The following is a 16,715-nucleotide window of genomic DNA, read 5'->3' as shown; positions in this document are numbered from 1 at the left end:
TCACAAACAGAAATAACTGGTGACTTTGTGGTGTATTTGGCAAACGTTGACCTTTTACTGCAAGTCTTTCCACTGAAAATTACCATAATGAGGGAGGTGTTAAACAGTCAAAATAACATAATTGCTTAGTCTGATCATCCAAACCAGCAGCAACTGGGGACAAAGACAAGATGTTAAGCTCATTGGTTAAGATGTGTACCACTCCTAACTCCATTTTCTTGGCAGGTGAACAGGCTGCCTGCGTTTTGAAAACAACTGGCCATGCTGCAGTTTGTCTTGGAACTGGAAAGAGATGCTGGATGCTCAACACTTTCGGGGAAAAGGACTGGAAGCACAAAGGAAATCCTTTCTGCTGGAGGATGGAGAGCTCAGCCATGCACGCCCTGCACGGCGATAGCATCAAAGAAGGAGAATAACAGAACAAATAAATTTCTCCCTTTGTTATTACTTCCCTCTTGAGGACTGCTACACAGATGGGGGAATATCCTATAAAGAATATTATATATCAGAAAGAAATGCTCTCAATGGGTCTATTTCTGAAGTCATACCGCATTCAGAGAATTCTGAGCAGTTGCAAAATACAGCTCTGAGACTGCCCGTACCGGCAAAATCCTTGTTTGACTGTCAGGTGGAGGATTACAACTACCTCTGTGAGCAAACCCAAATGTCAAGGACATTTTTACAATAGATGGATTCTGATAGTCAAAGCAGCAAGTACTTGTGTAGTCAAAGAGACTTGGATCACTAAGATCCACAGGGAGTCCCTTTTCTACTTCTAATTATTTGCATTGGATCACATGGCTGAAAGCTGTGGCTTAATTAAAAAAAAAAAGCCTCCACACCCTATTTAAGGGAAAAATTACTATCTGCAACATACCACTATTGTAATGTCAGCTATCAAATGACTAATTCTGTTTTTTCCATATGAAAAACCACATCTGCACAAAGGAAGGCAACCAATTGCTTTCTTTCAAAACTCTACGCTCTTTAAGAACTAAAAAAACCCCTCACTTGATCTACCAAGCATTATATTTTATGAGCGTCAATTTTACAGCCCTGAAGCAGAGTCAGGAGTGGGTTGGAAAAAATTACAGAGACCCGTAAAAGGCACAGCAGCGGGCTCTCATTGTCAGCAGTTTCCAAACACTGGAGTTCAACTGGATTCGGTGGTGCCACATCAGGAGGAGTGAGGAGGGAGCTGGGCTCTCTGTGGGCCGACTGTTCCTCAGGAAACACCCACACAAGTAGTTAGGCCTGAGATCTCGTCACAGGAATCGTATTAGATTTGGCTGACCTCTGCCACTGTTAATGAGAAAATTGGGACAATACTGGGAAAGCAAAGCTTTTTCTACTTTTAGGGTGTTTTGGTCAATGTCTACCTCAAAGGGTTCTCACTGGCAGCACAAGATCAACCCTGCCAGGAGAAGCAAGAGCGTCTCCAGAAAATTGCACAGATCAGTGTGCTGTGAACACAGAGCTGAGCAGAATGCAATGGAGATGCATGTCTATTTTCCTTGTACACTGGGTAAAAAGAGTATGGAAGCCAAAATAAACCAGACATGCTGTGTTTAAAAGCTGAAGTGTTTGCAGAAGAAGCATGGCCAGATTATGTAACAATAAAAAGTATTGTTCTTCTGTGCAAAGAATACAAATCTAGAGCCTCGGAAAATCCCACTTCATTGTGAGCATAAAAAAGAGGGGGGAGAAGCTCCCCTCTTTTGAAGGGGAACAGGACTGCGACTGGAAGCTTGGGGGTCTGCCTATGAAATAATTAAAAGCTCTCTGGATTACCCTGGCTTTAGGGAAAATGCTGACACACTGTAAAAATAAATGATCGGTGAAACCTCTTCCTTAGTTCATTAGGATACTTACTCTTCTTTCTGTTATCTATACTCCAGCCACATATATACAGATAGCTACCTAGTGCCTGCAGGGCAGACAGCAAGGCAGGTACAAGCAAGGAAGAAACTTTTCCCCTTCTCTTTCCCTTCCGTTCTTTTTTCCTTTACACATTTTTCTTTTCTTTTCCTTGTCTGTCAACGTTTCTTTCTCTACTCTTTATCCATCCCCCACAATCCTTTCTAGGTCTTCCTGATTCCTGATAGAAGTCGGACCGACCATCAGCATCCATGCTCCCTCTGTTTTGAAGCAACTCATCTCTGCTTGCTTTTGACTCCAGTGATGCTGCTGTGAAGAATTTCTACTTTGAAACTGCCCCAGGGAGTGGACATATTTTTAAAGCAGCCTGGGGCAGCCTGGATACAGTTTGGGAAGTAAGACTGGCACTGCACATACCTGGCACTACTTCTGCTCTCAGTGCTAACTCAGGTCCACTCGTATGATGCAACGGGTCAGTGAAGGTGAGTCTCCAGACCCAACTGCTGTTTTCAACCACCATATCACTAGACTGCCCTGGCTGGGAGGAATGTACCTAGCACTTAGAGTGCCACTGCAAGTTTAGAGACCCCATCTCAAACAAGGGAACAAGTTTTACTAGTGCTAATAGTGCTACTGCCGGGTTGGGGACAGTGAGAAAGCATGGGGAAAGCCTGCTCAGAGGAGAGCTGTCATTCTTAAACTGCTGAAGAGAAAAGCGATTCCCATCCCAGCAGAACCCTGAAGCACCAGCTGAAGAACAACAGCACTACATAGATCTGAGATGATGAGTAAAAGCTGGAAGGAGAAACTAGCTCTCAATATTTGACAGAGATTTTGCACTCAAAGATGCTGCAGATGAGCCCTACCATCACCTGTGACTGGCCAGGGCCTGAACTCTTATTTCTTGTCTTACAAGCAGTCCTTCATGAACACGAGCTGTCAAGGGAGAAGCTTGATATCTCTCAGATGATCTTCTTGCCATCTGTGGCTTTTGCACCGAGTTCTCCTAGCTCAATAACAGCCAGGAAACAAGCTTTCATCAGTGATGAGTCTAAAAAAGATACACAGCAAACACACGTGATCAGACAGTTGGCAAAAAACCCCGGAGCCACAGCATTACTGATATTGGAGCCTCAGTCTGAACGGGTGGCTGGGCAGATGTGCAGTGAGGTGTGCGCTGCCAGCGGGTGGGCAATGGCTGGGTTTATGGGCTGCTTACACACAAGGTAGGGAAGTACCTCCCATATAGTAGTCTACAGGCATACTACCTGGCGTAGTGAAGACACTCCATAAAATGGAGTAGGTATCACGGACACCATTTACAGATGGTGAAGTCTGTAGCTCATGTTCGTTTCAGAATACATCTTTTTCTCTCCCAGCTCCCACGGGGCCACCCAAACCACTGAAACATTCCTTGGTAGTAAGAGTGCAGAGTGAACTGGCTCCAGTTCAGCTGGTCTGGACAGTGGAGTGGGATACAATAACCAGGCTGCTTCCAAAATGTAATCTCAGGGTTGAAATACCACACACCAGAACAAAGTGTTCGCAGCGGGTTTATTAGGGCACTGAGGGATCTGCCAGACAGGATGAGTCAAACATGCCCGAAGTGTTAAGAGGTAGCTTTTTAAACTGACCCCCTCCTTCTTAACGAAATTAATGGATTAAAAATTAAAACAATCTTGCTCTTCTTTGTATAAGGAACTGTCCTGGCTGGGAAACGTTGGGAAAGCTGGCTGGATGACAAGTTACCCACAGAGCGACAAAAACTGAAGCTATGTCAGGACTCGTCCCCCCAGCCTGCAAAAATTGTAGCCATTAGGAATCAGCTTTTACGGGTGACCAAGTCACCTCGAGACCTGCCATGTCTCCATGTTTGTATGTGTACTAGATTAAAACTTTTTTTATTAAATCCGAGCCCTGTCAAGCTCAATGTAAATGCTTCTGCTGGTTTTAGTAGGCTTTTAGGTTACTACTATCATTTGCCTTTCCATTCAAGGCCATACATCATTGAGTATGTGGCATCTGCTTCATCAAGGACACTAGCTTTGACGGTCTTTTTGATGTTCTCTTCACTCAAAATCCCTCCTGTACTTTCCCAGGTCCTCTCACCTAATGCAATGGTCCCAAGCACCTGAGCGCCAAGCCAACAGCCCAGCCTTCAAATCCCATTCTTCCAAACTCTGTGGCAAAACCTACACGATATATAAAATGTTAACCCTATTAACCATTACAGAAACATATCATCAAAGTACTCAAAACCTAGAGGCAGTTCTACATAATGTCCCTTTTGCAGCCCAGCTCACCACACCTCATCTCTGCCTACCATTTCACTCTTTCCTCAATGTTCATCAGACCTATTTCCTACCCCATTGGGCTGTGCTTGTTTCCAAACTGCCTACACAGTGAGAAGCGCAGCACTTCTGTTACCCCAGGCAAATAAATGATAATGATGAAGTGACAGAGAACTGGCAGAACGTCCTCAGTAAAAAGCTGCAATGAGGCAACTTGTTTAGATATGAGAAAAACAAACCAACACAGCTTCTAAAAGGTGCGTGAAATCAATAATGTCCAAGTTCTAAGGAATAAAGAGCCACAACAGTGAACATAATATACTGCGTACTCCACAGGCTCCAGGTTGCCGTGAGAGGTGTGGTAAATCCTGCTGTGGCACAAGGCCCATGTCAATCCCAGCTGTGCTCCACACATCTGGCACGGGGAAGCGTAGGTGCTAGTTCCTATCGGTCTCAGCCATCGTTGAAACGTGACTATCAGACAGCACAAAAAGAGAAAGCTGGGACCTCTGGAGAGCAGCACGATGACAGCCATCTTGTGTTCCAGCTGTTGTAGTTGTCCCCTCCTTTGCCAGGTTTGAGGTAAATGGGTCTCCCATAGATTTGACAATCTGGTCTATGGACTAAGGCAGAGACAGACTTTCTAAAGGAAAAAGGGGAAGGTGTGAGACAAGGCCTTTCTGTGACCAGGTCTGGATGGCTGCATATTATTCTGGTCACCTGTGTTTCTGAAAGATGGTTTCAAACCAGAAAGGGAGCAAGAAAAGAACAGCGAGGGTATTGAGAACCTAATTTGTGGGAGAAAGCTAGATAGACTAGCTACACTTGTTCAGCCAGGGCTGAGGGGAAAAAGAGTGCCATCTACAAATATGTTGAGGAAAAAGCTCAAACGGTTTGGTAACTGTTTAGATTAAAAAGCAACATTGGCGCAAGTGAGATATCAGGTGCCCCAAGAGCTTCAGCTGAAAATCAGAAGTTTCCAAACCATTAGAATAATCACCTTCAGGGGCAATTTTGCAAAGGGGGAATCAGGTACAGGACAGGGATGAGATGAAGCCATCTGAGTGTTTTTAAGATAGAGTTCAATAAAAGAATAACAGTGATTATTATATGAGGTAATGTCTGCAGAAGCCGGGAGGGGGAATTTAATGATTCAGGTGGTCTCTTCCATCTTACATTATTATGCACCCACAGTCAACATCATTCTGTACTCATGGCCAACAGAAAAAAAGAGAGGCTCCCGTTACTTCTAATGCAAGTGCTTTAATAAGAGCAAAACAGTCAAAATCATGAAGTCTATGAAAATAGTTAGCATGAGCCAGAGATAATTTACCAAGCATAGCAGCACCTGAGTAAGATCGACGCAAGACAGGAATCCAATCCAGATGTAAAAGCAACTATCAACAGAGGGTATTGATTTACAGGAAGAGGCATCTTTCTGCATAGCAATGGTGTGAATTTACTACAGCTGCAATTTGATAAGTAATCTCAAAAGCAAAGCGGTACCAAACGCATTTGCAAATGCACTTTTTAATATAGGCGGCAGGACTGAAAGCAATGCGAGTATGAAAGCAGGAGGGTTGTAAGGACATCACTCACTTCTAGTGATGTTAAAGGCAGCACATGAAAAAGCACCAGATGCTCAACCAGAATAATAACAATGATGCTGAGGACAGTTCTCACTAATTCAGGATTTACTTGGTGAAAGAAAGATGTATTACCATCACTGGATGAATCTGAACTGTTTGCACATGCAAATGAGACAAACAGATCAGTGTGGATGAATATAAATGATTTTCCTAGCGAGTAAAGATCTAACCAAAGGGCACTGAGTTACAAACAACAATAATGAAGTTACTGATCAGCAGGAGTGGCATAAAAAGCCTGCTGAAGCCAAAAAGCATTAGTAAAACTGCATAAATCAGTGAAGCAAACTGCATCAGAAAAACAAAACTCAAAACTGTGTGAAGGTTTTTTTTCTATTTGACTACTTTTATTCAGCATTCTGACATACGTTGCTTGTAAATGTGCTGCTGCAGTGTCTGATCCCCAGGCAGTCTAAATTAGCCACACCACAGAATGAGATGATGTTTTTCACTAAAACCTAAGAACTTAAATTCTGCAAATGTCTTGAGGGAGACCACGTGCCACTCCCCTGGAAACGAAGCCCTCTCGGGGGAGTTCCTTTTCTCTTTCCATGCGCTGAAGCCAGGGGCATAAAAGCATTTTCTTTAGCACCATCCCTTCGAGTTCCTCTGCCTCCTTTGACCTGTACAAAAGCAGAATTCTAGTCTCCTCCCTGTGCTAAGATAACTTGCATAGTTTTGCTGTAGTTGTGTTTCTGTTTTTTCTTTGCTGGACTTTTGGCTGACTGACAGTTGTTTTGCTTTTGCAGATACGGGTGAAGATCTGGTTCAAGACTCCCAGTTCTGACAGATTATCTCTGAGGAAGCTTCTGGAGTGGGAAGCTTTAAATAAGTTCCCTTGACAGAAATGACCTGAGACTTGCATACGGATTTGCAGAAGAGCAGACACTAAACTGCAACACTTAACACTGAACTTGGGGCAAATGAATATTTCTTCTAAGGTCAGTGTGACAGTGCAGACTCTTGCACATATGTATATCAGTAAATACCTGGGATAAAGAAACACATCTCCACATACTGAAACTGAACAAACAAGCAAAAATAATACAAGCTAAGGTGACCACATTGTTCGGTGCACTTCCCACATTTGTTTTAATAATCATAATTTGATTTCAATTACACATACTATGCAAACTAATATACTCATTATTATATTCTGTAAATTAAGGAATTGTGTTGCTAAGAAATGACGAGACGTTGATCTGTGACTAGGAGAGCATCCTGTGTTTGCTAGAACATATGCTTATAGGGGATAAGAAGGAGTCTACACCATGGCAGCATCATAATATATACTCATGCTTCTTCGTGGCATGTCTTTTCTAAACCTGTATTGCTTTGGCAGAGAGAGCAGCCTTTATTAGTGTAATTGATCAGCCATGACAATTCAGGCAAGAACATGAGGACAGCAGGTGAGGACAGCAGGTCCTTCACTGCACAGCCTGTAGATATGTGCACAGCTGCAAACTGATGTAACGGGCCTTACCACCCACAGGGAAAAAAAGGGAAGAAGGAGCATGCCTAAGCCTTTACTTCATGGATAGCTCCAGGGAGAAAATGCAGTATTTGGCCTGCTTACATGGCTGTGATTTTCCTCTTGCCCTGGTAACATTACTACACTGGGGATCTCCATTGGGCTGGCCACGTGAGCAGCCCAGTAAGGACTATCACTTAGCAGCTTCTTCTCAAAGGCACGCTACGGCCATGCAGGTAAAGGGCACCACTACCTACCAGTGGCATCCCACCAATCTTCTTTGGGTCCTTCAACAGTCAAACCTCTTCCTCCTAGTAGCAGCTGCAGCCTCCTGTGCTGAGTCTGTAAGGCTGTGCCACTCTGGTTGAAAAAGAGGAAGATTTTACTTTCCTGGATGACCTGTTCCTGAAGGCAATCTCAGAGCTCTCTGATAGAGCTCACCCAACATCAGGAGAGGAGCAAGAGCTGAGCACTCATTCTGTGATATCTTGGAGGGGACAGGGTTTGTATGGTGAATACCTGAAACAGGCTAAGAGGTCTTGGTTTGAGGCATGGGCCACCAAGGGAAAGAAAGGAAGGATTTGGATCCCTAGTGAATGCCAATGCCATCCTCCTCCTTCATTCAGAGCAGAGAGCCTTGCCTTGCTTTAAGCTTGCATGTTATGATCGCCCACAGCACAAGCTGTATTCCCAGTCCCAGTGGCACAGGATAAACTATCATTCTGAGCTACTGAGGACTGCCAGTTCTGGGTGCATGTGAATTTCTCTTTCAGATACCTGCAATTTTCAAAATTGTTAAAGTGGTTTAGGAACATGCATGGACAAGCACCCCACAGTAACTTGTGGGATGCATCTAGGCACTTTTGGGAAACCTATTTTTATTGCAAATGTGTAGCCTGAACTTCAAGATGCTGAATGTTGACAGCTGCCATTGACTTCCGTAAAAATTCAGTTGTCTAACTTGAAAACTCAGGACCACGTTGTCTACCTTTTAAGTCTTCAATGACGAATCACAAGAAGAGCACAGATTTTGTAGAACAGGGCCCTTGTAATTTAGATTACCAGAACAATAATGTAAGAGATTCTTTTACTCATTCTTTTACTCAGTGTTGAATGCTGACTTTAAATATTCTCTTTACTGGAAAAATAAAGTCCTTATTAACAATGGCCTTTTAAAAATTCACTTGGCTTGCTTAATAAATCATTGGAAAACTTGGAATTTAGAATTGAATACTGTTTGATCCCATCTGAATTGAGTGGCTCTTTCATTTTCGCCAGAAGCTCTATTTCAAGAACATTTTCATTTATAAGGCACTGTTTACTTAAGAAATTGTTACAGGAAAAAAATTTTCTTGCAGCATCAGGACTCCCTCTAGTGTCATTACAGCCAGGCTCTTTGGGGATCTGCATGGACCACTGCAGGTTTGTGTTTGCTTTCGATGAAGACTACATCCCTAACTCCTTATTTGTATCTGAGATGTTAAGAAGCTTTGGTCCACCATGCTCCCCCTCCACTCAGGAAACCCAAGTTGAGTATTTGCCATCTGATACAGTGTTAAATTAAAATTAAGATGTCAAATTAAAATGTCATTTTAATGCAATGAATGTTGGGTTAATACTGCTTTATTTAAAGACTATCAATTTCTTCTATTTAGCTGGAGATCTTTACATTATTAGCAGATGACCTCTCCTGACTGCTTGCAGCCAGCGTTCAATCTTTCTCATCAGAATTATCCCGGCATGTCTTCTGAGTGTTTGTTACTTATCCACAACAGTCATTTCAGCATAATTTAACCAAAACCAAATAAATCTGATAGAGGTTGTTTCAAAACATGTGGAGAGTTTTCATTTTTTTAAATTGGTTGAAAGCCTATGGGAACCTTAAGGAAGTCTTGGCTGCAGCAGCAATTTGCAAAGAGTATTGTTGGTTGAAAACTGTGTAGAAACTGATCTCTAAAGTGGTTTCTGGTACCACATGCAACTCCTTTCTTCTCAGTGGAACCTTTCTCCAACCAAATCCGATAAAAAGAAACTGATGTGTAGGGTATTATAGTGGTCAGAAAGATCATGCATTCTTCATTAACTAATAGACTGATAGGCTGTCAGATGCAAACAAACAGATCTCCATCATTAATAGGAAAGAATCTGTCAAGTAGCTGAATGATTTTTCACACTTGCACAGAAGTACTCAGCACTGAGGTTGACTACTGGATATGCAGGTGGCATACAGGAACAGGGGAAGAAGAAAGAACACAAACTAGAACAACTAACATACTGGATTTCTGCCTGTCTGACTGCATTACCAGGATTTTTTGTTCAGGAAACAAGTCCCATCATGCTTTCAAGACATAAGAAATCCTTGAGTAATAAAAGCCAAAGATAATAAAAAACCCCAACCCCCTCCCCCTGGGAACTGCAGAAACAAAGAAAAATTCAGATTTACATTTCTTAAGAAATGTAAGTCCTGCTGAAAGCAAGTAGGGCTCAGGGTTGGAAACTCCTGAATGACTTAAGAAAACATGGCTTAAAGCTATAGGCCATTTAGGCCTTTCTCAAGATGTGGCCTTCTCTTCTCAGAAGTCTTTTAATGTTTGTTTTAAATGACTATGGAGATTTCAGTCTGAGTCACAGCATCACAGAACGGTTCAAGTGGGAAGGCACCTCTGGAGATTGTCCAGTCCAACCCCTCTGCTCAAAGTAGGGTCATCTACAGCAGGTTGCTTAGGGCTGCGTCCTGTCAAGTTTTGAATATGAACAAGGATGGAGACCCCATAGCCTGTCTGGGCAACCTGTTCCAGTGCTTGACCACCCTCAATGTGAGGCAGATTTTCGTGTTTAAATGAGATTTCCCGTATTTCAGTTTCTGCTGATTAGCTCTTGTCCTTTCACTGGATACCTCTAAGAAGCCTTCACATGCTCCCATCACCTGTTCATAAGCACCGATGAGATGCCCCTGAGCCTTCTCTTCTCCAGGCTGAACAATCCCAGCTGTCAGTCCCTTCTCCTGTGTCAGAGGGAATTGCCTCTCTTTGGATGAGAAGTAATTTTGAAATGAGAATACTAAAAAAAAGATTACTTTGTTTAAGGAAAATATTAGTTCGGTGACTGCTGAGTTACTCACTAGAGTTACACACAAGATATTAAGTAACTGATTACATTTTTGTGACTGTATCAGTGTAGCTACAATGTGGAATAGATTTTAAGTTTCACGTACCTGAAAACAAATGCATTGTATTCCCAAATTTCATCCTATACCATGAATCACAAGGTATTTAAAAAAAAATAATCTCATTTTCACAAAAGTTTGGTAGCTCTGTATCCAGTGTGATACCTCCAATCACATCACTGATTTGTGTTCTCCTTCTCTGAACTCAGCCCTCCAGCTAGCGATCTGGTCCAGCATGGAAGTGCCCCTGCTTGCACAGCATCCTGCATGTGGCCTCACCAACCCTGCATGTGATACTGGGGGTCTCGCACTCCCCGTCCCACTACCTCTGCATTTAGCCCTATAACACCTCATATGTATGGGATACTCCCATTTACCTACCTCCTGCCTCTCATCCAAGCATCTCGCTGCAGTATTTTTTTCCTAATGTGGTTTTGAATATTACTTCCCAAGGCCTAAAGTGCCAGTGATGCTGTCCCTTTTGAGGTATATCCAAGGTCTCTCATGGCAAACTGCTCTGCACAGGGTTAGGGAAGCCAAATACTCCTAGGCGGGGATACGTTAAGTCAAACCTGTGCAACACATGAATGTGCAAAGGCAAAATTTTTCCCCAGGCTTCCCTGCTGCAGCACAGAGTTTCACTGCTGCACACCTGGAGGTCTGCTTTTCCAGCCTCAGTCACATTACCAATTGTTATTCCACGTTAAATCCTTTTTTTGCCCTTCTTGTTCACATCTTTGACTGACGCTTTTCTACAATTCCTTCTGCAGGTTTTCGCAAATCTTCTTCGAGTGCCTGAAGAGAATGATGTTTATTAGGCCTCTGCCTTTGACATCTTTAATAAAGCTGTTAAGTGATATCTGGGTGAAGATCACTCCCCATGATTTCCCTGCGGGCATGGATCCCCCCTCCCACCATGTACATTATTCTAAAACCATAAAGACAGCAAAGCCTGCCAAAAATTGCTAAGGAAAATGTAGACTAAATGATGACTGCAAACCTCAAAGGAAGAGAAGAACCAGACGGCTGACCCAGAAAAGAGATTCATGCCATCACCATTTTTCTTCTTCCTGCAGTTTTGGAATATTATCTCGGTTACTCGCTCTGCTTGCTTAGTGTCAGATTTCAGGTCACAAATTCCAGTCCTATGTGTAAGGGAGTAACAAGTTAAAAAAATAACCGACCTGTTGAGACACATTGCAATGCACCCTGCCAGCTGATAACATCAGAGCAAATTTTATGACTGCAAGGCCGTTCCTGGCACAGATGATGTATGTAGCTGAAGGCATGTCTGCATATTTGAATTAAGTACGGTGAGTGGCTTATACATGAGTGGTTCAAGTGCACTCTTTAAAACATTTTCTAAATGGAAACCGTGTGCTTTCAAGCACAGGACACCAACGATGAGGTGTGAAATGCAGAACTTTGTCTAATTTAGGTCCTGTACTGGTTATAATAATCTCAGTTTCTGCTCCTAACGCTTTGTCCACCTGTTACATATTTCTTCCATAAAGAAGTATTTCTTTATGCACAGTAGGCAAATACTACGAGGGACAGGGCTGCCCCGGCCAGCAGAAGGGAAGGCTTTAGGGGCACCTCCGAGCAGCCTCCTGCTGACGGACAGGACACTGAGCGGGTGCCCAGCGGGTGAACGACTGACAACAGCTACAGACGACATCTGGGCAGCTCTCGTCTGACGCGAAGATAAAACCACAGCCGTGAGGAGAGTCAGGGCTGTGCCTGGGGCAGGCTGCCCAGGGACGCTCTGGGGCCTCTGTCCTCGGAGGTTTTTTAAGACGTGAGCAACAAACCCCCGAGCAGCCTGGCCTGGCCGCACAGCCTAACTCATGGCTAACGTGGCCACTGTGTACGAGGCCCGGCGCACCGCGGGGCCCCTCCGGGCCCTGCGCTGCCCCGGAGGCATCCGCCACGGGGCAGGCAGCCCCGGAGAGGGCTGGGCGGCCGCTGCTCCCCCGAGGCGCGGCCCGGGGCTGCGGGAAGGCGCGCTGCCCCGTCTCCCGTGCCAGGCTGGTGTTTCTGGAACGGGGGGCGGGACGCGGGAGCAGCTGCGCTGTGAGGGGGGAGGGAGGAGGCCGGCCCGGGCAGCGGGCGGGGAGCGCCGGGCCGGGGGCCCCGCGGGAGCCGCCAGCGGAGCCGGGGCGGTGACGCGCTCCCGCCGCTCCCCAGGGCCGCGCCGCGCCCTGGCCCCGCCGCCGCTGCCGGTGGTGGTGGTGCCCGGTCGGGCCGCGGCTCTGGCCCCGCCGCGGCAGCGGCATGGCGGGCGGGCGGGGGGCCAGCGTGCCCGCCGCTCTGCTGCTGCTGGCGCTGCTGCTGGCCGCCAGCCGGCCGGCTGTCGCAGGTAGGGCTGCCCGGGGGGCGCCGCCATGGCGGCAGACGCCGCTGGCCTGTGGGTCGGGCGGCCGGAAGGCACCTGCGCCGGGCGGGGGAAAGGGCGGCCCGGCGCTGACGGAGCGGCAGCCCCCGGCTCCCGCTGCCGGGCTGCGGTGGGGCTATCGCCTGAGCGCTGAAGCGGCCCCGCGAAAGGGAGCAGCCCGCCCGCAGGGTGCCCCGCTGCCCAGGCCCGGCGGAAGGCGGCGTGGCGGGGAGCGCCGTGGGCCCAGTCCCCGGCGGGTGAGGCCCGGCAGCCGCCGCAGCCCCTCGGCGTGGGGCAGGAGCCGCCGGGCTGCGCGGCGGAGCTGGGTGGCTGGCGGGCTGCTCGGAGAGCTGGTGCTTCGCTGCTCTCGGCTGGCTCTGCTGAAGGCGACCTCACGGGTGGTTGGGACAGCAGGCATTTTTGTGAAGGTGTAGGTGTCCCCTTCCTTTAAAATGAAGGCCGTGCCTGTCAGCTGGGGTTTGAGCCTGTGTTGATGCCTGTTTCCCCTCCTAGAGTGGAGATGCTGGGACTTGACATAGCTAGGCTTTCTAATACAAACAAACAAAACCCAAGCAACGTGGATGAACCCCCCCTTTTTTTACAATCATAACTGTAATGTGTCACGAAGAAAATGTTAAGGCACGTGGAAGAATATTCCCTGTGATTCCTTCCCCTGCTTTGGCATGTATGTGAACTAGCAGTCCTGATGTTAAGTATCAGCCGGCAACTGTGGGCATCTGTTTTTTTGGCATCTGGAGTCAACTGTCTTATGGCTGGTGCTTCAGACATGCCAGGGGCCTGCAGCTCTCACTGGTGGTGATGCATGTTAAGGTGCACATCTTGGGCAGTCACCAACACCATTGGGACAGCCAGAAACTTCAGCTGGAAATTTCTTTTTCGTCTTGTGGTATATCTTCAAGTAAATTATAATTAGAGCGTCAAAGACTGGTAATCAAGTTTATTATTTAAATAATGGACCAGCATTTTTAAAATAATGGACCAGCAGACAGTAGCAGAGTGTGCTTTTTTGTACTCTTTGCAGTCCCACCTGATATGAACTGATTGCTGTAACTCCCTTTCTTGAGAAATGTTGAGTGGCTTGTCGGTTTCTGTGATTGTATGGTGGCTGTTTTCACTAGATGAGAAGACTAGTTAGAAACGAACTCCTAATATTTAATTGTAACTTTAAAAAATAGTTTTCAGTTCTTCAGAGATTAATCAAGGCTGAATTGGTAATTTTTCTTACAGGATTAATTTCAGATATTACAAATTAAACATGCATCTTTTGTCTTTCCATGAGAGGATTTCAATGTGTGGAGGTCTAAGTGGTGTTCTCACCGGTTTTGTGAACAAAAAGTCTGCCTGCAGGGTAGGGGGGGATTTTTTTATTGCTCATAGAGATGTCTCACAGCTATCAAGGATGTCAGGGAGATCTGATTGCCACTGAAATTTCTCTAGTAATAGTAGCATTGTCTTAAATGTCATGACAAAGGGTTTTGTCATTGATTTTGCTGGCAGTAATGTTAGGCCAACCAGTACTGCTTTGAAAACCTGAAGCTGACAAACCACTTTATGCCTCGCAGCTGCAATAGCGTCCTCCATCCCCGGTGCTGCAGGCAGCGCAAGGCAAAGCCAGAGCCAGAGGGTACATTTCTAAACTGCAAGGTAGGGGTGTCAGCAGCACAGCCTGCTGCTTGTGCTAACTGAGGTGCAGCAGTGCAGGGTGCTTCGACTTTGAGGTGTTTAGGGACATGCTATAGTGGTGGTCTTGGCAGTGTTAGGTTTACGGTTGGACTCGATGATCGTAAAGGTGTTTTCCAACCTATACGATTCTGTGGTTCTGTGACTGAGGTGCCTTCAAGCTGAGCTCTGCTGGGCCATGTGGAGTGGCATCACTACCAGGTGAGCTTGTTAAACTCCAGCTCTCCTCTCTTACTCCAGCTGATGCTATAGCTATAGCTGTACCCAGAGATAGAAGGTTCCTGCTCCCAAAAATCTTAGCGTGAAATGGAAAACCAGTGGAAGGCTGGAAGGAAAAGGAAGCACTAACAGCTTCTTACGGGCAGTGAACTGAAATTAGGTGTTAAGTGGTTTTCCCAACTCTTCAGTATGTTTCTGTGATAGAACCAGAAATTAACATCAGCTCTGTTCATTTGATGTTCAGTGGGTTAACTACAGGACTATCTTTTATCTGGGAATCATAGAATCATAGAATGTTTTGGGTCGGAAGGGACCTTTAAACATCATCTTGTCTGGTGTAAAGCATTTGTAGATGCAACACAAGGATGTTCCTCACTGTGTAAGAGGCTTTACAGATTCTCACAGTGTTTGATGTACCCACAAAATCTCACTGTAAATCCTACTCTGAGAAAGTGTGAATCAACCCTGAGAATTCTCTTTTGAATAATGGCTACATTAGCCTTAAAGGGCATTCCCAGTGAATCTGACAGCTCCCTTTCCCACTTCCATTTTTCCCATATCCCTTATGTGCTGTTGATGTCATCTGCTACCAGCTTAGATAAGAGGACAAAGATGGAAGTAGTATTTTTTCATAATGAAGTGTCCTATTTTGGTTCTGTGCTTTCTTTCTGTCATTCTGCTGCATTATTTCTGTTCTTTGTCCTTGTGGTAAAGCTTCATTAACCAAACTCCTGTTTTATGAAGTATCAGCACTGTGTTTTGGAAAGTGTAAGATGTGTAAGCAAACCATATTACCTAAGGTATTCTGTGGTACTGGTAGTCCTTTTCAGTCTCACCAGTTGAATTTGATAGTATCTGTGATGCAGCAAGTACTGAGTTAAAAAAGGAACATTGAAAATATAGTTCCATCTGGCTGTAACAGAAAATGAAGAAGCCATGAGTGCATTTTTATTTATGAGGATATATTTTCTGAAGGGTTTTTTCCCCAGGTGATTGTTAGTAATTGCTGCTGAATCAGACTGAAGGGAGGCAGTCTTCACTTTTCCCTTCCCCCCCAAAAGCAGGAGGCATTGAAATTCATTGTAAAAGACAGGACTATCATCAGCATCAGATTACACGTTTGTAAGAGCAGTCTTCATTTCGTCATGCTCATGAAGTTCTAGTTAGTACTTTAAAGCCCATTCAATCTAGTTTTAATGGGCAGTCACACAAACTGTAAGGTTTTCTAACATGAGGTCAGATTTCAATCAGCAACTTGAGAAAAATCAGTTACCAATCTAATTCTTCACTGCTGTTCAGCAGTAAAAAAGCAGATATGAAATTACTTTAAAAAAGTAATTGCTGTCAAATTTTATTTTTCTAACTTCTAGTTTACTTGAGCTTTGAATCACCAGAACCGATGATCTTTATTTCTGGAATATGCAGCTCCCGACAACTCCATGAAACTTATGGCCATTTGTTTTACTATGTCCATTATATTTTAAAAAAAGGTGATTTTTATCACTGATGTGCTATATAGTATATGCAGACCTTCTCAAAGTTTCAACAGAATGTTAGCCATGTAAGATATTTTGCCTGAAAGAATTATTTTTCAGTTAGGACAGCTTCATATAATGAATTATTCTTTTTATCCTATCTTCATAGCATCTTTTTCATATGACTTGGAGAAGTTTATTTCAGAAGCTTTAGTATAAATTAATCACTTTTAAAGTAATTCTGTGCAAGTGCTAGAACCCTATATCTATTTCTCAAAAATATTTTTATATACTCTGAAGTTAGGATTCTCCTATAGTCACAATGATTTCAAACATATTACTGGCAGATTCCAGATGAAAGGAGGAAATACAACTGGATAGGGAAATAAACGTACAAATCACAAAAATTTGGAACAGATACTTGCAGCAGGTGAAAGAGTCACTTCGGCTCAGTTGTTCTGGTAAATGATTCCAGCTAAGTTCCTCAGCACAAA

The 16,715-nt window shown here is 44.7% G+C and overlaps 1 protein-coding gene across 5 annotated transcripts in view; it reads left to right on the top strand.

The window, feature by feature from the left end:
- The first annotated feature begins 11,820 nt into the window (after window positions 1-11,820).
- Window positions 11,821-16,715, top strand: part of LOC142421568 (chondroitin sulfate proteoglycan 4-like) — a 45,062-nt gene continuing 40,167 nt past the window's right edge. The window contains exon 1 of one of the 5 annotated variants that reach the window (XM_075526335.1): window positions 11,821-11,860. Coding sequence is in view for 3 of the 5 variants with exons in the window: in XM_075526332.1 (XP_075382447.1) it covers window positions 12,727-12,811 (85 nt within the window). In the remaining 2 variants the exon portion in view is untranslated. Of the gene's footprint in view, window positions 11,861-12,127; window positions 12,251-12,570; window positions 12,812-16,715 lie in introns of those variants that run through there. The other 4 variants (XM_075526334.1, XM_075526332.1, XM_075526336.1 and 1 more) reach the window with 4 other exon arrangements.

This window comes from Mycteria americana, chromosome Z (genome assembly GCF_035582795.1).
Source record: "Mycteria americana isolate JAX WOST 10 ecotype Jacksonville Zoo and Gardens chromosome Z, USCA_MyAme_1.0, whole genome shotgun sequence".
Lineage (NCBI taxonomy): Eukaryota > Metazoa > Chordata > Aves > Ciconiiformes > Ciconiidae > Mycteria > Mycteria americana.
Note: the sequence above shows the minus strand (reverse complement) of the source record. Positions and strands in the feature narration are given on the sequence as shown.